The sequence below is a fragment of the Oncorhynchus clarkii genome, chromosome 1 (assembly GCF_045791955.1).
Source record: "Oncorhynchus clarkii lewisi isolate Uvic-CL-2024 chromosome 1, UVic_Ocla_1.0, whole genome shotgun sequence".
NCBI lineage: Eukaryota > Metazoa > Chordata > Actinopteri > Salmoniformes > Salmonidae > Oncorhynchus > Oncorhynchus clarkii.
In genome coordinates, this window is record NC_092147.1 from 73,945,120 (window position 1) to 73,969,465 (window position 24,346).

The 24,346-nt window shown below is 41.2% G+C and overlaps 1 protein-coding gene across 6 annotated transcripts in view; it reads left to right on the forward strand.

Moving 5' to 3' along the window:
- Positions 1-24,346, forward strand: part of LOC139412013 (pleckstrin homology domain-containing family A member 1-like) — a 34,894-nt gene that overhangs the window by 3,715 nt on the left and 6,833 nt on the right. For 4 of the 6 annotated variants that reach the window (XM_071158812.1, XM_071158828.1, XM_071158834.1 and 1 more), the window contains exons 2-10: positions 9,901-10,118; positions 12,577-12,633; positions 12,742-12,787; positions 15,431-15,528; positions 15,911-16,042; positions 16,194-16,334; positions 16,457-16,525; positions 24,029-24,093; positions 24,198-24,261. In XM_071158812.1, the coding sequence (XP_071014913.1) occupies positions 9,978-10,118; positions 12,577-12,633; positions 12,742-12,787; positions 15,431-15,528; positions 15,911-16,042; positions 16,194-16,334; positions 16,457-16,525; positions 24,029-24,093; positions 24,198-24,261 (813 nt within the window). In that variant the 5' untranslated portion in view covers positions 9,901-9,977. The remainder of the gene's footprint in view (positions 1-9,900; positions 10,119-12,576; positions 12,634-12,741; positions 12,788-15,430; positions 15,529-15,910; positions 16,043-16,193; positions 16,335-16,456; positions 16,526-24,028; positions 24,094-24,197; positions 24,262-24,346) is intronic. The other 2 variants (XM_071158820.1, XM_071158805.1) reach the window with 1 other exon arrangement.

A 24,346-nucleotide genomic window follows, 5' to 3' on the forward strand; every position in this document is an offset into this window, starting at 1 on the left:
CAACACTTCTAGATCAACTACTGGAGGTGGGAGTAGCCATGGTGGGTTCACAGCAATAGCTACCGTGAGGCTAAACTTCCTTCCTTACAGTCCCGTCTCTCTTTGCCTGAGTATCACCCATCCACCCAAAGCTTGTGTTCTGTCCTCGCTCATGTTCCCAGCAAGCCTGTGGAATTCCTTTTGCAGGATGAGACACCCAATGTCCCTGTAGGTTGACCCAATAATTCATTGCCAGCTGCTGTCTCCTAATCTGCAATGGCATATCCCCCATCTCAATCTGTAGTCCAGACACTAGGGAGGTCTGAAACACCCCACTACATATTCTGAGTCCTTGCCCCTGTATGATATCTAGTCTTTCCAGTGAGATCTGGGCTGCCGAATTATACACTATACTGCAGCAATCATCAACTAAATTCAGTAGAGGGACAATTTTATTATTATGTATTTTTTTCTTCTTGAGTGGATTGTCGGGGGTCCGGATGATAATAATTACAGATCATTTGTAGACAGCAAATTGACCGATAGAAGCACAAAGGATTTGTTTGACTAAAACTTAATAATTTCAAACCTTGCTTACATTTCTATATGATCACACGTTTCTCTTTATTATCCATGAGAATACTTGAACAGATTTCTTAAATTAAAATCACTTGGAGCTGATTTCTTGGTGTTTTTAGTCTGTTATATCCAACAACAAAACAACCAAAAATACAACTACAAAAAAATACAGCTACAATTGTCATTTACAACATTAACAATATCTACACTGTATTTCTGATCAATTTTGTTATTTTAGTAGACTATTTTTTTTGCTTTTCTTTGCTTTTCTTTCAAAAACAAGAACATTTCTAAGTGATTCCAAACTGTGTGTCTGATACAGTTGAAGTCAGAAGTTTACATACACCTTAGCCAAGTACATTTAAACTCAGTTTTTCACAATTCCTGACATTTAATCTTAGCAAAAATTCCATGTCTTATGTCAGTGAAGATCACCACTTTATTTCAAGAATGTGAAATGTCAGAATAATAGTAGAGAGAATGATATATTTCAGCTTTTATTTCTTTCATTGCATTCCCAGTGGGTCAGAAGTTTACATACACTCAATTAGTATTTGGCAGCATTGTCTTTAAATTGTTTAACTTGGGTCAAATTTTTCGGGTAGCCTTCCACAAGCTTCCCGCAATAAGTTGGGTGAATTGTGGCCCATTCCTCCTGGCAGAGCTGGTGTAACTGAATCATGTTTATAGGCCTCCTTGCTCACACATGCTTTTTCAGTTCTGCCCACAAATGTTCTATATGATTGAGGTCAGGGCTTTGTGATGGCCACTCCAATACCTTGACTTTGTTGTCCTTAGGCCATTTTGCCACAACTTTGGAAGTATGCTTGGGGTCATTGTCCATCTGGAAGACCCATTAGCGACCAAGCTTTAACTTCCTGACTGATGTCTTGAGATGTTGTTTCAATATATCCACATAATTTTCCTCCCTCATGATGCCATCTATTTTGTGAAGTGCACCAGTCCCTCCTGCAGCAAAGCACCCCCACAACATGATGCTATCACCCCCGTGCTTCACGGTTGGGATGGTGTTCTTCGGCTTGCAAGCCTCCCCCTTTTTCCTCCAAACATTCCTTTTGGCTACATTCATCCTGGTCCCTCGGCATCATTCAGGCACACCAGGTATTTGATTTCTATCAGCTTTTCAATCACTTGGCCATTTCCATACACCACTAGCACCCCTCCTCTCAGCCACACCACCACCACTACCACATTGTCCTGTTCAATACCCTTGCCCTAGCATCCTGTAATGAAGTCCTTGCCCCCTGCCCCTACGAACCACTGCACACCGTGCATTCGCAAAGTATTCAGACCCCTTGACTTCCACATTTTTGAACATTACAGCCTTATTCTAAAATTGATTAAATTGTTTTTGATCCTCATCAATCTACAATACCCCAAAATGACAAAGCAAAAACTGGATTTTTGAAAATGTATTACAAATAAAAAAACATACCTTATTTTGAAATATCATCTTTTACATACTGTAGATAATTTTTTTTACCGTGTCTGGATTACAACCAAATTATGCTATTGCGTATTGGATCACAATTTTTTTTAACTTTAACATTATCGTGTAGTTTTCCAATAAAATGGTCTGAAGTGTACATACTCGGTACTCGTATCCCAAAATAAATAAATGATCTCACTACAAAACATTTTTAATAGAAAGTTAGCAAAAATAGATAACATCTTGCTACCATGGATATGAAAATACCTGTCCTTTGGTGGAAACATCTTCACGATTTAACTCTTTAGTCTTGTCCCACTTTACCTATTTGCTTATGGCCTACACTTAACGACTTGTTCATTTAAATTATATGAGCAAAAAATATTTGTAATGTTAACTAGCGAGCCAGCCAGCTAACGTTAGCTAGCTAACAGTACACTTTAACTTGACATTAGGCTTATGCAGTTTTACTACACAATACATTTTTAAAGCTGCATTAGACAGGATTACCTAGATATACTGACCATCTCAAATAGACAGAATGGTGCTAAATGGCAAACCAATCCATACTCATCTCTCAGCATGTCCAGCCCACTCATTATCTCAGCCAATCATGGCTAGCAGGAAGTTTAGTCTTTTTCTGTGGCTAAACCAACTAGGCTCGTAATTTAACAATTTTATTCGTATTTACAAATTTACATTTCTGCCCAAAAAAAACACATTTTGATAAAAAATAAATAAAAAAGTTTGTTCAAACGGCTTTCCTGTGACGTAGTGACCCTACCCTATGTGCCTACTTTCCTGAAACGGGTCACATTTAGTCAATTCTTTGAAAGCTAGCCAATGTTAGTTTGACTAGCTTAGCCAGATATTTAAATGTCGATTTACCTGCTCAGGAGGCTAGTGTTTTATTAACTTTCTCTGTCAGTGAATCACATTTTTGAATCATGTTTATGCATGATTGTCTCATTTCAAGTAACTAGCTGCAGGCTCAAAGAAACATTCAATCATATACTTAGCATAGAAACCCAAATAAAAGTATGAAGATAGAAAGATGTGTGTCATGAATGCTAGAGTGAAGGTTTAAAAATCTACAGCTGCATATGCATATTTGCCAACACAGCATATCCTGCACGTATATGTAGTAATCAACATGGTGTTAATCAAAACAAAATATATTTTATATTTGAAATTCTTCAAATTGCCACCCTTTGCGTTGATGACAGCTTTGCACACTCTTGGCATTCTCTCAACCAGCTTCAACTGGAATGCTTTTCCAACAGTCTTGAAGGACTTCCCACATATGCTGAGCACTTGTCGGCTGCTTTTCCTTCACTCTGCCGTCCAACTCATCCAACCCATCTCAATTTGGTTGAGGTCGGGCGAATGTGGAGGCCAGGTCGTCTGATGCAGCAATCCATCAATCTCATTCATGGTCAAATAGCCCTTACACAACCTGGAGGTGTGTTGGGTCATTGTCCTGTTGAAAAACAAAGGATAGTCCCACTATGCGCAAACCAGATGAGATAGTGTATATATGCAGAATGCTGTGGTAGCCATGCTGGTTAAGTGTGCCTTGAATTTTAAATAAATTACAGTGTCATCAACAAAGCACCATCACACCACCTCCATGCTTTACGGTGGGAAATACACATGCAGAGATCATCTGTTCACCCACACCGTGTCTCACAAAGACACAGCGGTTGGAACCAAAAAATCTCCAATTTGGTCTCTAGACCAAAGGACAAATGTCCACCTGTCTAATGTCCATTGCTTGTGTTTCTTGGCCCAAGCAAGTCTCTTCTTCTTATTGTTGTCCTTTAGTAGTGGTTTCTTTGCAGCAATTCGACCATGAAAGCCTGATTCACGCAGTCTCCTCTGAACAGTTGATGTTGAGATGTGTCTATTACTTGAACTCTGAAGAATTTATTTGGGCTGCAATTTCTGGGGCTGATAACTCTACTGAACTTATCCTCTGCAGCAGAGGCAACTCTGGGTCTTCCATTCCTGTGGCGATCCTCATGAGAGCCAGTTTCATCATAGCTCTTGATGGTTTTTGCGACTGCAATTTTTCATATTGACTGTCCTTCATGTCTTAAAGTAATGATGGACTGTCATTTCTCTTTCCTTATTTGAGCTGTTCTTGCCATAATATGGACTTGGTCTTTTACCAAATAGCTTCTGTATACCACCCCTACCTAGTCACAACACAACTGATTGGATCAAATGCATTAAGAAATTCCACAAATGAACCTGAAACAAGTCACACCTATTAATGGAAATGCATTCCGGGTGACCTCATGAAGCTGGTTGAGAGAATTCCAAGTGTGTGCAAAGCTGTCATCAAGGCAAAGAGTCGCTATTTGAAGAATCTCAAATATATTTTGTTTTGTGGTTACTACATGATTCCATATGTGTTATTTCATAGTTTTGATTTCTTCACTATAGAAAATAGTCCCCAAAAAATAATCCTTGCATGAGTAGGTGTTCTAAAACTTTTGACCAGTAGTGTAGCTTGCATTACAATCTTTTCTAACAACTTGGCCAAATGTATACAATGTGCTATGCAATAAACCAGAGGAGTTCTCAAAAGTCAGCAGTTGCCTAACCTTCTAAAAGTTGACTGCCAAATTATTTCCAATCCATTATGAGTGAGTGTGATACATTATGGAAAATATGCATGTTTCATGCAGGGGTTGGCACCAACATTATTTTTGATCAGTTCCACTGTTCCGACCAACAAAATAAGGTTCTAAACAGTTTAGAATAAAAAAAAATACCGGTTTGGATCGTTCCTTCTTAAACCTCTGCATTTCTTTTTTTTTTACATTTAGCTTGACGTTAAATTACTTCACCAATCAGTGTGGATAGAGCAACTATCCACACTGTGGAGCGAGTAAGCGATTTTAAAGAAATATAATAATAAAAAAATATATATATAGGTAAGTTGTTAACAGCAAATTGTATTTTTATTTATTTATTTCACCTTTATTTAACCAGGTAGGCTAGTTGAGAACAAGTTCTCATTTGCAACTGCGACCTGGCCAAGATAAAGCATAGCAGTGTGAACAGACAACACATGTTACACATGGAGTAAACAATTAACAAGTCAATAACACAGTAGAAAAAAAAGAGAGTCTATATACATTGTGTGCAAAATGAGGCATGAGGAGGTAGGCAAATAATTACAATTTTGCAGATTAACACTGGAGTGATAAATGATCAGATGGTCATGTACAGGTATTGGTATTGGTATTGATATTGGTGTGCAAAAGAGCAGAAAAGTAAATAAATAAAAACAGTATGGGGATGTATGGGGCTTTTGCCGTAACAGCATGATTTAATCATAATAAAAGAGAAACAGGCAGTTTGCTGCCAGTCACAGTGTAGAGCACGAGATGCAACAAATGTTGAGGTTGAAGAGAGCGATGGAAGCTTGCCTTGAAGCGCTGGGCATCTTGTTATGACATGCATTATCTGAATTAGGCCCACAGAATTATACCTACGGAGAAGAGGCTTCTATGGAGGAACTTTGAATGTCTTTGAACTTCTTGGTTTAACGTTGGACCAGAGCAAATGTTAGCTAGCTAACAAGCTTGTATGTTCAGAGCAGGACTAGAATTAAAAACATTTTTTAATTGTAGTAAATAAATCCAAGGCGACGATACAGCCTGACCGGATGATGCAGTTGGTGATACAGCCCGACAGGATGCTCTCAATGGTGTGTCTGTCAAAGTTTGTGAGGCTCTTAGGGTCGAAGACTAATTTCTTCAGCCTTCTGAAGTTGGACAGCTGCTGTTGGGCCTCCTTCACCGCACTCTGTGCGGGTGGACCATTTCACATTGTCAGTGATGTTTAAGCCGAGGAACTTGAAGCTTTTCACCTCCACTGCGGCCCTGTCCATGTGGATGGGGGCGTGCTCCTTCTGACTGGGCTTTGCTTGGAGGGCTTTCAAACATCCTATTACACTTGTGTTGTGTTGCCTAGTATTTAATCCAATAGAACTTCTGTTGATTTAGTGAGAATACTACCTTTTCTGTTTCTATAGCTAACACTAACCAACGTGTTAGGCATGTGATGTAGCCTACTCTTGCATCATATGGTCTTGCATCAAGTACTGCCTAGTGTTTATGATGGACCACATCATCCAATTTACAAGGAAACTGTGTATCAAACAGTGTGCAAAGCCCAGGCCTTTTGTAAAGCACGACAAAAATAAAACCAAGCTAGCTGGCAAACAGAATTGAATTGACCTGTACATTTAATTTACACAGTGGAGTGCCAAGCCACGGATATTGCTGATGCAAATTGTCAACTCGGGATGTCAATTTTCCTGCTGACTTTACCAACCCTCATTAACCGGTTAACAAACGGTTGAATTTGTTCCAAATATTAAAATGGTGACCAACAGAAAATACTATGCGTGCATACAAGAAACATACTTTTTCCATTATAGAGCTTAATTGAAACATGCAATAGCATCAAGCCAATTGTCTCACAGCCAAAAGGCTAAGCAGCCAATGTAAAACATAATTTCAAACATTTGACAAAATGTAATTCTCTGTTCTATGTGGGGCACCTGATCCATATGTGACAGATGAAAATCTCCTTTAGAAACTTAAAGAGAGGGAATAAAGATGCAACAACTAGGATGGGTTGCTAATATGATAAGGATTGTGCCTCTGGCTTCTGGACAACTAAAGAAAGTTGATATGAAAACCAATAGAACAGGAGAGAAATAGTGGTTTCTATGGTCGGATTTGGCTAGGCTGGCTATTTTGATACAATGTAAGACATGCCTCATAATATGAAGTAAAACGTCCAGGTTTCAAACAATGAAGTATCCTATATGTTTTCAAAATGCATGCTGTCTCCAATTGCAAGGTGGTGGGTGACATGCGTGCTACCGTATTGCCTACCGTATTGCACTAGAATAGCTAATGGATGACGGGCTTCAATTAGGAGTTGAGAAACAAAAATGGTAGCTATATAAAGCTGGGATCCTCTTGTTAACCGTGGCTATGTTTTTAACATGCGATTGCATTTAGAATTGTTGCGCAATGACTCAGCCTATCCAGCTGTTCTGTCCGACAGGTGATATTTTTCCGCTCAAAGCCTCAGGAATTCACAAGTGCATACTGACACAAACACACGCTATGGCAGTGTAATGTTGTTATAGTTTATATTGAGACTGGCCAACTATGGTTTTAACAATATTTTGTGGGTGGACTGAAGTGCTTGACTTGGTTGTTGGTCGATTCCTGTGTGAAACCCCACCAAACTGCAGATAATGGTGCATGCCAGCAGGAGCGTGACCAGGCTTCTCGGTAGCATTGTCTTAACTGTCTGTTAGTTAATTTGTGGACCTTTTGGCCTGACTTCACCAGGCGTGCTGAGACTGAGCATGAAGGAAGGAGAGGCAAATAAATATTTAAACAAATATATCGTCTAAAAGGCCTAGTCTGAGCAGACGGGCAGAGTGAGAGACTGGTTATGGGATCGTTCCATTTGATATCAATCACTCTTTGACCGCACCCCTTCTGATTTGAACAAAACTTGCCGTACATATTTGCCCTTGGTAGAAGTGGTCAGAAAATGACTTTTTGTACCTGAATGCCAAAACATTCAAGAGCATGCTGTGTCTCAACTGATGGCGGGCACAACACACAATCACCTCCGATTATGTAAATTAGGATCTAAGATAAAAATGTAGAATTTTTCAAGAAATGATCAAATAGTTTGACAAACCTGAATAAGCTTTTAAACGATATCAAACACGACCGTTTATCTTTTCCAGTGATGAAAACATGGATGTCTCATTGTATGGTTGGGAATGCAAAATGTGTGAACTTTCAGCACCTCTATCTAATGAATGTTTTGGCATTCAGGTTCACAATGTCACTTTCAGGCCACTTCTACCATGGGCAAATATGTTTGTAAAGTTTTGTTGAAATCAAAGTGGTACGGTCAAAAAGTATTGATATCGACAGTCAAACATTGAATAAGATTACTTCCCAAACAAAATCCAATTTCTTTAACTCCTTGAATGTAGAAGGTCGTAGCTCATAGAGACAAACCAAAGATATTCCAATGTGCATCAGTTGTGTCTTCCTAGGGCATTTTATCACTTGTTTCTGGCCTAAAAAGCATAATGGATTTATGCATTGTTTTAGATCAGTATAAACATTTTTATTACACTTTTACCCCTCAAATCAAGGAATGTCCCCCCCAGTTGGACTAGGCTCTTCACTGATTGCTCTGCTAGAACACAGAGTAGGTGCCTGGGACAAGAATATTTACTCTTAATAAATATTAGGCTTGTCTGCCGCAATCTTAAAAAACTCATTGCAGAATCTTTTTGTGAGACTGGAATTAATTTGACCTATTCGAACTAGTGAAGAATATTTAGATGAAAGTCGCACAAAGTTAACCTTCGCCCTCCCTTACTCATGATGACACAGTAGGTAGCCATTGTTCTTCATCACAAGCCCTATCCCACTTCACTCCCTTACAGTTTCCGTCGTTCTCCTGTCTCACATCCCCAATGATCTCTCCTTCTTTTCTGTCACTTTCTTTCTCCCTCTCTCTCTACACCTCTCCTTTTGTTCTGTTTTATTGCCCAGCCGTTGGTTGCCAGTGGTGGACAAAGCCACTCTCGCATTATTCGAGGAATGAATGTGGACACTGATGTTTGAGTTGGGACCAAGCCCATAGTCCATGATCTGCTTCACCTCCTATGACCTTCTCTTATTTGACCTTTCTAACATGGTGGTTCTGTAGTCTGTTGCTTGCCCCCCTCTTCTCTGTTTTTGAGCTCTTTCTCTCACTCTCTCATCACACATGGGAAGCCTACTTTCTATGTTGCCTGACAGTCAAAGTGTCAGTTGGATTTAGAGGCCTCGCATGTTGCAATACTATAGAAATCTCCCCCTGAAAATCTTATGGCACTCTTGTGTAAGTGTGGACGTACACATGCTCCAATCACTGTTGACCAAGAAGCATCTCCAGCTAGTCTGAACCTCCCCTTCATACACTCTTTAAAATCAATGTTTAGGATCAGCCCTGACAGTGTTTCGTCAAGCGTCTGTGCGTGTGTCTACTGAATGACTCCAGGGGCTGCGGGGGCTAGCCCTGATGTCGTCAGCCCTTTACACAATGCACAACAAGCAGGCCTTTTGTCCCAGCTTTACCCCTATCCTCCCACACAATGCTCATAATGTCTCTTTATCTGAGGCAGAGGTAGGGAGAGAAAGAGGGTCCTTTATCGTGGACTCAAAAGTCTGTTAATAACTCCAATTCCTTCAATCAGAAATTACAGCAATGTATACAGTATTATGCCCCCACAATTTTTACTTTGAACTGCATGTCTTAACCTTTCACTAGTCTTTGATTTGGAGAGCTGATATCTGTAATACAACTTTATCCACCAGGAGATGTCAGTGAGTTAGTTGGCTGGCTGCTTAGTCTTTGGGTTAAATATTGCTCACCCCAGCTCCTCAGAGTATTTAATTGTTGTGTTGATGACTGAGCTCCTGGACTGTACTGTAAATGAAATTGTGATCTCTGTCCGGTTACCTTCTAGGAACTGAATGAATAACTTAAGTAGACCTGGGCTAATAATTCTCAGCTCTGATTTTGTGGAGGTAAAAGAAGGAAAGGCTTGGGAAGACTGCAAAGGCTTACCAGATGTGAATGAAGAGCCGAAGGGAGGAGAAAAAAGGAGCAAGAGGGGGATGGTAGAATGGGTGACCGAGGGATAAAGGAGGCGGGGTTGAAGTTTGTCACATGATCCCGAGTGTAGCCTGTACCAGGGGGCAGAGTAGCAGAGAGGCAGGCAAGGCTTTCTAGCACTAGACCGCAACTCTTCAGTACCCCCTCTCTCCTCCCTCCAGGTTGTCCTCCATCTACCCTCTTCCCCTCCTCTCTCCTCTCTCCCGGCCCCTGGGCCAGGGAATGTGCCGGCTGGGAGATGCCTTACGTGGATCGGCAGAACCGGATCTGTGGCTTCCTGGACATCGAGGAAAACGAGAGCAGTGGGAAGTTCCTGCGTCGCTACTTCATCCTGGACACCCAACCGGGCAGCCTGGTGTGGTACATGGACAACCCTCAGGTAACACAGTACGACTGATGGCTAGCATTAGCTGGGTCATTTTTTCACTACTGAGATTAGCATATGTTCTTATCTATTTCATAATTCTGTTTATTGATCAGATATGCATTTGACCACAATTTCCACAACATTGTCATTACTGCAGCAGTCCAAAAAAGTAATACACAAATCAAATTCAAATATTTTTCAACATTGCTCCCCTAATGAAAAGACCTGAGGTAAACACAAAACCAAATAAAATAATAACATTATTATATCTTTAAATCAGACTTTTTCCTGAACTTGAGCTCCGTTGCCGTTTCGGTAATGAGTGTTTTGAACATAAGAACCCCAGTCTGAAGGCATATAAGCGAATAAAATAACTTTTACTACTCTAGATGATACCTCATAGGTGAATAAAATGTTATTTAAAAACTGATTGGGGTTTTTACAGGAATTTGTAAAAGTGTTACGTAATGAGACTCATGTCCTCAGACAGTGTTTGTACCAGGGTTTCCATCAGCCGGTAATAAAAATGAAAAGCAGATCAATTAAACTGCCACCGACCAATTGTCCGCTATAAGGGGGGGGGGGGGGGGGAAATCCCATTGCAAAATAATGCTTTGTAGCCTATTCATTGATGGAAATACCAGTCAATAGAAACATATTTGACCGGTCATGCTTATCTGTCTATAGGTTCATCTCTGTCACATGAAACCGCGTGTATGTGCAGTGTGGTTTTGACTACAGTGTTTTTCCCGCTAATTGCATTATGGAATGAACATTCGTGTGCAGTCTACTGCCTTGTGCGCATTGCTGCGCTTATAATGTGAAGAAATAAGTTGATCAACATTTTCAGCAAAACGTTCTGATCGGTTGCGTCGGCCTCATTTGCTTTTTAAAGTTTGTTTTTGATGTTGCCATGGCCTACTGCTTGTATGAATATGGGATCTATTGTCCCAGAGTCTGTTTGGAATAGGCTATTTTCTTGCACAGATCGACTAGGTACAATGCAATTAGCGGGAAAATACTGTTGTCAAAAGCGAACTTCACATACAAGCGGTTTCATGTGACAGATTAAAATATCTGTTCGAAATTTAGAAAGAGGGGAGCTCTAAAGATGCAACAACGAGTATGGGTTGCTAATATAACTAGGATTGAGAAAAAATAGGGTACTGGATTCAACATGAGAATCACCCAGATCTGTGGATGTTACTTGTAGGGATGGGCATTTGAAATAATCTCTCTCTTTCTCAACTCTCTCTCTACTGAATTAAAATATAAACGCAACAATTTCAAAGATTTTACTGAGTTACAGTGCATAGAAGGAAATCAGTCAATTAAAATGAATTAATTCGGACTTAATCTATGGATTTCACATGACTGGGCAGGGGTGCAGCCATGAGTGGGCCTGGGAGCGCATAGGCCCACCCACTTGGGAGCCAGGCCCAGCCAATCAGAATTATTTTTTTTCTCCACAAAAGGAGTTTGAGATAGAAATAGAGACAGAAATAGTCCTCCAGTTCATCAGCTGTCCGGGTGGCTGGTCTCAGAAGACCCCGCAGGTGAAGAAACCGGATGTGGAGTTCCTGGGCTGGCGTGGTTGTGAGGCCGGTTGGATGTACTGCCAAATTCTCAAAAATTACGTTGGAGGCAGATTATGGTAGAGAAAGGAACATTCAATTTGCTGGCAATAGCTCTGGTGGACATTCCTGCAGTCAGCATGCCAATTTCACTCTCCCTCAACTTTAGACATGTGGCATTGCGTTGTGTGAAAAAACTGCACATTTAGAGTGGCCTTTTATTGTCCCCAGCACAAGGTGCACCTGTGTAATGATTGTGCTGTTTAATCAGCTTCTTGATATGCCACCCCTGTCAGGTGGATGTATTATCTTGGCAAAGGAGAAATACTCACTAAATGGGATGTAAACAAAATTGGAGAGAAATAAGCTATTTGTGCGTATGGAACATTTCAGGGATCTTTTTGGTTTCAGCTCATGAAACATGGGCCAACCTTTTACATGTTACATTTTATTTTTGTTCCGTACACATATCATTTTGAGTATGCTTGTTGGTGTGAAACGGGGCTGAATGCAAAAAAGTTAGCAGTATGCCATTGTTCCAATTACTGGTGGTTCTGAAAATGACTTAATATATTTCCACTGCACTGACACTCCACAAACATTAAACACATCTTAGAGTTTGAAATTCTGTTAGTGCTTATACATTGAACCTGCTAAAAAATTGAACCTGCTTAAAAATGTTGTTATTGTATTAGATTATCAACAATGGAATAACCTTGAATTGATTACTGAAGTTCTCACCCCCATCCAGTCCCCTCCAACCACCAAGTCGCTCTTCTTTAGAGTAATACAAATACATAATATGATAGCACCCCGCATATTATAAGGCAAGGGTTTGCAACAATGGACAATATTCAATGGTATCTAATAGTTCCTCACCCACATTTTCCCATTAGAACCTGCCCATCAGTGCGGACTGTGTTGGCTCACTCAAACTCACCTACATCTCCAAGGTAAGAGATTTGCTGAATAATTTGCAAATAATAGATTTTATAGGTGCTTGTTGAAAAAGGGATATTAAATTAATTAATTTAGGTTTTTGTACTTCTCTTGCCTCGTAGGTCAGCGACGCCACTAAGCAGAGACCCAAGGCAGAGTATTGCTTCGGTAAGATTGAGGACAACTATTCTCTTTCTTCTCAGTTCCTCTGCTCAATTAATAGGGAAGTGGTTGTAACTTGGCTCAACTTTTTTCATGACCTTCAGTATTTTTAAACTCATACTAAACCACAGCTATAGATATACAGATTTCAGCAAACTTAGTTTCTAGATTTAGAATGTTAGTGGACAGCAAAACTTCCATTATTTATATGGCCATGGGCTCTTTTTCCCATTTGCATGAGTTGAAATGACTAATGATATTGTGGGGTAGGTGAGTCCATGTTTCTGTTCAGCAATAAATCCAGCTTTTTTTCAGGATTGACATGACAGTGACATCTCAAAGAGACAGAATTTCTCAGTTCAAGGTCTGCCCTGACAGATGCCACCATGTACACAAGGCTGGGTCGTTTAGATTGACTTGAACCTAAGGGAGGAATGAATCCTTCTTGCCCTTCTCTCACCTCTATCACCTCAGCTTGATTTTCCTGTGGCTTGTCTCCACGCTACGGACAACCCTGCATAGCTTCAGCTGTTTATCCAAAAGAGACATGCAGGATAGCAGCTGATCAGGATACTGTACATCAGGGGTCATCAACTGGCGGCCCACGGACCAATTTTATTTTTTTTCTGTTCCCAAGTACTCCCACGAACAAAAAAACAGACATAGGCCTATGTGATCATGTCTCAATATAATAAAAGGTTTGAAATTATTATTTTAAAATACAATCTCTTTTTGGCCTGTGTGTGTGTGTGTGTGTCAGCATTCCCCCCTTCGCCCTCAATAGAAGGAAACACAAGTGTGTGTGTGACAGAACCGACCCCGTCATCACCACACCGTTGTGTGTGTGTGTTGGGGTTTTGACAGGATGCTGGCATCCGAATCGGAACCCATTCTCAAAAGTCTGGGGTATTTTTAAACCACTGTTTGCATGCCATGTTTTTGTTGATTTCCACATTTATTACCATCGCACCCCTTCCTAACTCCCATGTCTTTTAAAAGTAGCTCTTAATTGGTGTTTTCAGGAAAAGTCATTTGGGAAAGGCTGTCATACTTCCAGATGGGCTTACAGTAAAACAAGGATCAGTGGCAAGCTAGGATTCCTGTCCGTGTGTGTGGCTCTGATGCTGCGGCCCAGCTGTGTGACTCAACAACACACATGTTTTGTGTGTGATCGCAGCTGTGAGTCAGATCTTAGATATCGCCCTCCCAGCTTATTATTCACTTCCTTTGAGAGCCCCCACCACCCTTGGTCTACACACCCCTTCAGTCAGACTTACAGTTTATAGTGGGGTAAATTGTACGTGGTAATGTGGCATACACACCCGGCATACATGCCACATTGGTACGATTTTGGTTTCTTCTTGTTTCGATTCTGTCACTTTTGGATTGATTTATAACCTCGTCTTTCTTTTTCCATGATTCTGTTGTCAGTAGGTTTAACAAAATGCCCATGGCATGACAGCCTCTTACTAATCATCTCCCACTCATTGAGTCACTCATTCATTCCACACCATTAATGTTCAGTCAATGGTCACGATGTCTCCTTTCAGTTTCCATCACTGCGGTTTTTGTGTGGTCAGAACAAGTGGGACTTAGGGATGGTTTTTCGAATATCCAAATGGACGTTGGTATTCGAATAGTTACGAGAATAAAAAATTGATTGATTTTGAATGGAGTTGTAGACAAGGACGGGAAGTGCATCAAAATAGCCTCATTTCGCCTTGGTAGCTAGCGAGCTAGCTGGCTAACATAGCTGGTTATCTTAGCTAGCTTCATTACATCGATTTGATGCGGTCAAAACCGGCACGACCAGATGGAATGATAACCTATGGCATGTACAAGTTTGACTAGCTAGTGTGAGTCTGTTTGGTCACTGGTGCAAGCAACACGTGCACACCCACGCTCATAGAAACTAAAAAGAATGATGGCCATTGTGTCACAAAGTTCTAGTGCTTAGAGCTATTCGCTGCACCATCACCCAGGCTATAATGCAATGTAATTTAACCCAATGATCTGAAAGCGAAAGCAGGAAAGTGAAGGGAGGGATAAAATAATTAAGAGATAATGAAAGATGGCGACAGGAGACTCTGTGCCAAAATCATTGGTTCAGAGCTAATCAGGCTTTGACCTAAAAACCCTTTGTCATTGGTGTGTGTAATTTGCAATAGTCTTGAGCCCCTTTTGTTAACATATTGGTGGAAGGTCATTAGAATGGGCTGATGATTGCCTTGATGCAATTCTCCACTCTCATATAATGGACCCAATGCTCCTGCTATGCCCTGTCCTATTAGGAACAGCATACAATCCAACCTGGTCAGAGCATTTTCTATCATTTGCCTTAAGTAACCTGTCTTATGTAACCATACAAAATGGAAAATCTCATACTAATTTTAGTGTCCCGGATTTACATTTGCTATGTTACGTGTAGTCTGAGAGCAGGCTGGACAATCCACTCTATTTCCTCTCAACCAGCTCTAATTAAGCTACAGCCTTTTAACTTCTATATTGTCACCAGGGACCCAATTTTATTTTTTATATGTATATATATATTTGTGCTATTTTATTTCTCTTTTGAATGTGTCACTCCCTATTAGGCCTATTTTTGATGTCTTCCATCCCTTTCTTGGTATTTCCCTTCCTCTTTCTCAGTCATCAACGCTGGCATGAGGAAATTCTTCGTCCAGGCCAATGATCAGCAGGACCTGGTGGACTGGGTGAACGCTCTCAATAAGGCCACCAAAATCACTGTGAGTCTCTCACTAAATGCTGCGCTGTCTTTTATTGCTGAGGACTTGTTTCACACACAAGAATACATAGCCTAGTCCTCTTTAGAAAATTGACTTCCTGTTAATGACTGAAGTCATAGACTCCTAGTAAAGTGAGTAAAATCTCAAGATTTCCCATGTGTGTGATAGTCAAGAGGGTGACTGGCAGGATGGTTATTGTTAGGAGAGACCTTTCTGGGCAGCAGGTTGCCTAACGGTTAGAACGTTGGGCAAGTAACCGAAAGGTCGCTGGTCCGACCACAGAGCTAGAAGCAGGAGTAATCAGTAAAAGCAGTAAAACAGGAGGAATCAAGGTATCCTGTACATGTTAGGAATGTTTTTTTCACACCATTTTCTCTTGCAGGTGCCAAAGTCCTATGATGGCCAACAGAATGTGGAGACCCAGAGAGCCCTTCTGGACAACCTGGGACCCAAGAAGCAGGTCTCCTACAGGACTGACATAATCGGGGGAGTTCCCATCATAACTCAGATGCAGGTAGACAAGGCTAGCCCCCCTATCTATCCCTAACCCTAGTTAGTTCATTTTCAGTAGAGTTGCAGTTGATAGTTTTAGCATCTACAGACCATTTTTAGGGAACTACACAACTCAGGTGTACCCCCCCCCCCCCCCCCCCCCAACCCAAAAGCAGGAAAGGGGAGAGGGCCAGGAGGGTTCCGAGCGAGAGTTGCTGCAGAGATCCCACAACCAGCTGCCATACTTCCTGGGCAGGCCGACCCAAGACAAGACGGTCATCAAGTCTGGCTATTGTGTGAAGCAGGGAGCTGTGGTGAGTGCAGGGGACTATAGTGGGTTACAGTAGGGGGGCTCTTAGTTTGAGGTCTGGAGTGTTACAGTAGGGGGGCAGTAGAATGAAGAAGGAATGTGTGTTTTTATGCTCTTTTTCCCCAGATGAGGAATTGGAAAAGGAGATATTTCTTACTGGAGGAGAACTCAATGAGTTACTTCAAATCAGACCTGGTAAGTCCTTTTCATCAACACTGGAAAGCATACTAGAATGACTTATGACTCACACACTCGCTTGTCCTGGCATGCTCCACCTCATGTTCCTGGAATCTTGTGCCTCTGCTACACATGTCCTAGCATGTCCTTGTCTATGTCCCTACTACACACACACTCCACAAAGAACTTCCATGCTTGCCCATATTTTTCTCCAGCATGTGTCTATTTATCATCAACAATGCCCAAGGACAGTTTTTCTCCCTTGTCTTCTTTGCGTTCCAAATAATACTGTATTAATAAGGCCTTGAAAGTTGGTTTTGCTCAACAGAAAGGTGTCCAAAAGACCCGTGCATTACATTTTTATTTTTTAAATAATAATTGTCCAAGGTGCACTTTGAAGTGGCTAAAACAGTCCACATTTACATTTCCTCTGCAAACAAAACAAATAATGAATAGACAAATCAGACAACCCCATTGTAAAATAGTTTATCTATTTACCTAGTCAGCTTGTGTGTGTGAGCGAAATATTCCTCTCGAAGAGCATTCAAGTTAAGAGTGCCATAGGGAGGGAATTCCCAGAGTCTGATATACAATGCATTCGGAAAGTATTCAGACCCCTTCCCTTTTTGCCCATTTTGTTACGTTACAACCTTATTCTAAAATGAATTAAATAACACATTTTCCTCATCAATCTACACACAGTGCCCCATAATGACAAAGCGAAAACAGGTGTTTTTAGAAATGATGGCAAATTTATATAACTAAAAAAAAAATCCCTTTTTTACATAAGTATTCAGACCCTTTGCTATGTGACTTGAAATTCAGCTCAGGTGCATCCTGTTTCCATTGACCATCCTTGATGTTTCTACAACTTGATTGGAGTCAACCTGTGATAAATTCAATTGATTGGACATGATTTGGAAGGGCACACACCTGTCTATATAAGGTCCCACAGTTGACAGTGCATGTCTGAGCAAAAACCAAGCCATGAGGTCAAAGGAATTGTCTGTAGCACTCCGAGACAGGATTGTGTTGAGGCACAGATCTGGGGAATGGTACCAAAAAATGCCTGCAGCATTAAATGTCCCCAGAACACAGTGGCGGGGCCTCCCGGGTGGTGCAGTGGTTAAGGGCGCTGTACTGCAGTGCCAGCTATGCCACCAGAGACTCTGGGTTCGCGCCCAGGCTCTGTCGTAAACCGTCCGCGACCGGGAGGTCTGTGGGGCGACGCACAATTGGCATAGCGTCGTCCGGGTTAGGGAGGGCTTGGTCGGTACGGATATCCTTGTCTCATCGCGCACCAGCGACTCCTGTGGCGGGCCGGGCGCAGTGCGTGCTAACCAAGGTTGCCAGGTGCACAGTGTTTCCTCCGACACATTGGTGCGGCTGGCTTCCGGGTTGGATGCGCGCTGTGTTAAGAAGCAGTGCGGCTTGGTTGGGTTGTGTATCGGAGGACGCATGACTTTCAACCTTCGTCTCTCCCGAGCCCGCACGGGAGTTGTAGCGATGAGACAAGATAGTAGCTACTAAAAACAGTTGGATACCACGAAATTGGGGAGAAAAAGGGGGTAAAAAAAAAAGAACACAGTGGCCTCCATACTTCTTAAATGGAAGAAGTTTGGATCCACCAAGACTCTTCCTAGAGTTGGCCACCTGGCCAAAGGGCCTTTGTCAGGGAGGTGCTCAAGAACCCGATGGTCCTCTGTGGAGATGGGATAACCTTCCTGAAGGACAACCATCTCCGCAGCACTCCACCAATAAGGCCTTTATGGCCAGACGGAAACCAGACGGAAGCCACTCCTCAGTAAAAAGGCACAGGACAGCCTCTTGGAGTTTGCCAAATGGCACCTAAAGGACTCAGACCATGAGAAACAAGGTTCTCTGGTCTGATGAAACCAATATTGAATTCTTTGGCCTGAATGCCCAGTGTCATGTCTGGAGGAGACCTGGCACCATCCCTATGGTGAAACGTGGTGGCGGCATCCTGCTGTGGGGATGTTTTTCAGCGGCAAGGACTAGGAGACTAGTCAGGATCGAGGCAAAGATGAATGGAGCAAAGTACAGAGGGATCCTTGATTAAAACCTCAGGACCTCAAACTGGGGTGAGGGTTTACGTTCCAACAGGACAACGACCCTAAGCACACCGTCAAGACAACGGAGTGGCTTCGGGACAAGTCTCTGAATGTCCTGAGTGGCCCAGCCAGAGCCCGGACTTGAACCCGATCGAACATCTCTGGAGAGACCTGAAAATAGCTGTGCAGTGACACTCCCCATCCAACCTGACAGAGCTTGAGAGGCTCTGCAGTGAAGAATGGGAGAAACTCCCCAAATATTGGTGTGCCAAGCTTGTAGTGTCATACCCAAGAAGACTCATCGCTGAAATCGCTGCCAAAGGTGCTTCAACAAAGTACTGAGTAAAGTAGAGGTCGACCGATTATGATTTTTCAATACCGATACCGATTATTGGAGGACCAAAAAAGCCGATACTGATTAATCTGCATTTTTTAATTTTTTAGTTTGTAATAATGACAATTACAACAATACTGAATTAACACTTATTTTAACTTAATATAAAACATCAATGAAATCAATTTAGCCTCAAATAAATAATGAAACATGTTCAATTTGGTTTAATAAATGCAAAAACAAAGTGTTGGAGAAGAAAGTAATATGTGCCATGTAAAAATGTGTGCCATGTAAAATATGCGCCATGTAAAAAAGCTAACGTTTAATTTCCTTGCTCAGAACATGAGAACATATGAAAGTTGGTGGTTCCTTTTAACATGAGACTTCAATATTCCAAGGTAAGAGGTTTTAGGTTGTAGTTAATATAGTATTTATAGGACTATTTGTCTCTCTACCATTTGTATTTCATATACCTTTGACTATTGGATGTTCTTATAGGCACTATAGTATTGCCAGTGTAACAGTATAGCTTCCGTCCCCCTCCTTGCCCCTACCTGGGCTCGAACCAGGAACACATTGACAACAGCCACACTCGAAGCATCGTTACCCATCGCTCCACAAAAGCCACGGCCCTTGCAGCGCAAGGGGAATAACTACTCCAAATCTAAAAGCGAGTGACATTTGAAACAGTATTAGCGCACACCCAGCTAACTAGCTAGCCATTTCACATTGGTTACACCAGCCATTAGGCTGATAGGCTTGAAGTCATAAACAGCGCTGTGCTTGCGAAGAGCTGCTGGCAAAACGCACGAAAGTGCTGTTTGAATGAATGATTACGGGCCTGCTGCTGCTCAGTCAGACTGCTCTATCAAATCAGACTAAATTATAACATAATAACACACAGAAATACCAGCCTTTGGTCATTAATATGATCGAATCCGGAAACTATCATTTCGAAAACAAAACGTTTATTATTTCAGTGAAATACGGAACCGTTTGCTATTTTATCTAACGGGTGGCATCCCTAAGTCTAAATATTCTTGTTACATTGCACAACCTTGAATGTATGTCATAATTATGTAAAATTCTGGCAAATTAGTTCGCAAAGAGCCAGGCAGCCCAAACTGTTGCATATACCCTGACTCTGCGTGCAATGAACACAAGAGAAATGAGACAATTTCACCTGGTTGCCTGCTAAACTGGATCAGTAGTTATAACTAGTGATTATGATAGATTATTTTTTATACGATAAGTTTAATGCTAGCTAGCAATTTACCTTGGCTTCTACTACATTCGCGTAACAGGCAGGCTACTCGTGGAGTGCAATGGTTAGAGCGTTGGACTAGTTAACTGTGCGGTTGTAAGATTGGAACCCCTGAGCTGACAAGGTGAAAATCTGTCGTTCTGCACCTGAACAAGGCAGTTAACCCACAGTTCCTAGGCAGGCATTAAAAATAAGAATGTGTTCTTAACTGACTTGCCTAGTTAAATAAAAGGTATAAAAAATAATTTTAAAATTATCGGAAATCGGTGCCGAAAAATACCGATTTCCGATCGTTATGAACACTTGAAATCGGCCCTAATTAATCGGCCATTCCGATTAATTGGTCGACCTCTAGAGTAAAGGGTACTTATGTAAATGTGATATTTTAGATTTTAATTTGTAATACATTTTCAAAAATGTCAAATTAACTGTTTTTGCTTTGTCATTAAGGGTTATTTATTTTAGAGTAAGGCTGTAACGTAGCAAAATGTTGAAAGAGAAGCTACATTGGTGTGTGTGGGGAGGGGGGGTTGGTTTTAGTAAAATCCATCACCGTCTCCACGGTAACCCTGTAAATAGCAGGAATGGGCAGATGAGGTTAAAGCCCAGTGTACTCAAAATTTATTTTTTTGTTTTATATATATCTTTTTAAAATATATGTCCACACTGAGTTTGGTATAATATTGTGAAAATTACAATAATGCCCTTTTAGTGTAAGAGCTGTTTGAAAAGACTGCTTGACAGTTTTGGCCTTCTTGGTGACATCACCAGGCGGTTAATGAGTTAATAGACCTATAAGAAAGAGTTCCACATCTCTCTGCCAGTAACAGATAGTTTTCAGTTTTTCCACTGGACGAAAAGGGTCATTATCAGGGGATATACAGTGCCTTGCGAAAGTATTCGGCCCCCTTGAACTTTGCGACCTTTTGCCACATTTCAGGCTTCAAACATAAAGATATAAAACTGTATTTTTTTGTGAAGAATCAACAACAAGTGGGACACAATCATGAAGTGGAACGACATTTATTGGATATTTCAAACTTTTTTAACAAATCAAAAACTGAAAAATTGGGCGTGCAAAATTATTCAGCCCCTTTACTTTCAGTGCAGCAAACTCTCTCCAGAAGTTCAGTGAGGATCTCTGAATGATCCAATGTTGACCTAAATGACTAATGATGATAAATACAATCCACCTGTGTGTAATCAAGTCTCCGTATAAATGCACCTGCACTGTGATAGTCTCAGAGGTCCGTTAAAAGCGCAGAGAGCATCATGAAGAACAAGGAACACACCAGGCAGGTCCGAGATACTGTTGTGAAGAAGTTTAAAGCCGGATTTGGATACAAAAATATTTCCCAAGCTTTAAACATCCCAAGGAGCACTGTGCAAGCGATAATATTGAAATTGAAGGAGTATCAGACCACTGCAAATCTACCAAGACCTGGCCGTCCCTCTAAACTTTCAGCTCATACAATGAGAAGACTGATCAGAGATGCAGCCAAGAGGCCCATGATCACTCTGGATGAACTGCTGAGATCTACAGCTGAGGTGTCATATATTGCATAAATCTGGCCTTTATGGAAGAGTGGCAAGAAGAAAGCCATTTCTTAAAGATATCCATAAAAAGTGTTGTTTAAAGTTTGCCACAAGCCACCTGGGAGACACACCAAACATGTGGAAGAAGGTGCTCTGGTCAGATGAAACCAAAATTGAACTTTTTGGCAAAAATGCAAAACATTATGTTTGGCGTAAAAGCAACACAGCTCATCACCCTGAACACACCATCCCCACTGTCAAACATGGTGGTGGCAGCATCATGGTTTGGGCCTGCTTTTCTTCAGCAGGGACAGGGAAGATGGTTAAAATTGATGGGAATATGGATGGAGCCAAATACAGGACCATTCTGGAAGAACCTGATGGAGTCTGCAAAAGACCTGAGACTGGGACGGAGATTTGTCTTCCAACAAGACAATGATCCAAAACATAAAGCAAAATCTACAATGGAATGGTTCAAAAATAAACATATCCAGGTGTTAGAATGGCCAAGTCAAAGTCCAGACCTGAATCCAATCGAGAATCTGTGGAAAGAACTGAAAACTGCTGTTCACAAATGCTCTCCATCCAACCTCACTGAGCTCGAGCTGCTTTGCAAGGAGGAATGGGAAAAAATGTCAGTCTCTCGATGTGCAAAACTGATAGAGACATACCCCAAGCGACTTACAGCTGTAATCGCAGCAAAAGGTGGCGCTACAAAGTATTAACTTAAGGGGGCTGAATAATTTTGCACGCCCAATTTTTCAGTTTTTGATTTGTTAAAAAAGTTTGAAATATCCAATAAATGTCGTTCCACTTCATGATTGTGTCCCACTTGTTGTTGACTCTTCACAAAAAAATACAGTTTTATATCTTTATGTTTGAAGCCTGAAATGTGGCAAAAGATCGCAAAGTTCAAGGGGGCCGAATACTTTCGCAAGGCACTGTACTAACCCTTAGTAAGGAGATCAAAACGGGTCTTCTTCAACTTGGAATCCTACGGGGGAAAAGGACAGCGAGGCGGTAGGAAATCCATACTTAAGCACTGGAAATCCACACAGAACGTTATGTTTCTCTCTCTTCCCCCTCTCGCGACTGAATGTCGTGGGGTTGACCTCAGTAATTTAATAACGTTGCCCAAATGCCCAGCCAGCCCACTCCAGTCACCTGGCAATTTTGCTATTTTTAATACTTGTTCCCTGAACAACAACAACCCTGTTTTCTGAATGTAAAATATGGACCCAGTGATCCTCTATAGGAAGACAAAATGTTGCGCCGGTAATATGGGTCAGATCGGCGCAATTTGTTTTAAATGTATGGCTCACTCACGGGAACATGGGTATCCGAACAGATGCAGGACTCTACTAATGATTAGCCCAATAGTGTAAATGCAGATAGGCAACCCCATGCTTCAGCCTATTTATTTATAGCCACTATGCTGCATTAGTGGGGCTACAGGTTATAATGCTTATTGCTAATAGCATACCTGACAATATGGACATAAGGTTAGAGGGTAGAGGTTGGTCCCCCTCCTATGTTATAATATTTTTTTACAAATACTTTAACCCAAAACCAATTGCTCCTTTGGCCGCCTCTCCTTCCAGTTCTCTGCTGCCAATGACTGGAACGAACTACAAAAATCTCTGAAGCTGGAAACACTTATCTCCCTCACTAGCTTTAAGCACGAGCTGTCAGAGCAGCTCACAGATTACTGTACCTGTACATAGCCCACCTATAATTTAGTCCAAACAACTACCTCTTCCCCTACTGTATTTCTTTATTTATTTTGCTCTTTTGCACCAGTATTTCTACTTTGCACATTCTTCCACTGCAAATCAACTATTCCAGTGTTTTACTTGCTATATTGTATTTACTTTGCCACCATGGCCTCTTTATGCCTTTACCTCCCTTATCTCACCTCATTTGCTCACATTGTATATAGACTTATTTTTCTATTGTATTATTGACTGTATGTTTGTTTTACTCCATGTGTAACTCTGTTGTTGTATGTGTCGAACTGCTTTGCTTTCTTGGCTAGGTCGCAATTGTAAATGAGAACTTGTTCTCAACTTGCCTACCTGGTTAAATAAAGGTGAAAAAAAATAAAAATAATAATAATATGTTCTTTAGCTCGATTCTGGAGGTGGACATTATATTTTAGATCGTCAGCATTTCCGTCATTTCGGAGTAGAATGTCCTTTTAAAAAGTCACCAGAACTGAGCTATAGCACGTTAAAACAGTTTGTTATTAATTTGGGGTTCTTAAAATAGAATGTAATTACTTATCTTCCTCTTGACCCCCCTCTCTCTCTCTCCAGGAGAAGGACCCTCTGAGAATTATTCCATTGAAGGAGGTCCACAAAGTTCAGGAGTGCAAACAGAGGTACTGCACAACTCTCAGCATTGTCATGGTTGAAGGAAGCCTCTACATCCACATATATTGCATGTAACTTTAATTTTGATCACTGTTTATATTTGTATTTCCAGTGACATCATGATGAGGGATAATCTCTTTGAGGTTGTCACCACTTCTAGGACCTTTTACATTCAGGTGAGAAGAGATTAAACATGTTTTTTTTCTATGACATATGTCTAGATTAATATTAAGAAATATCCCACTCAGTATATGTATTTCT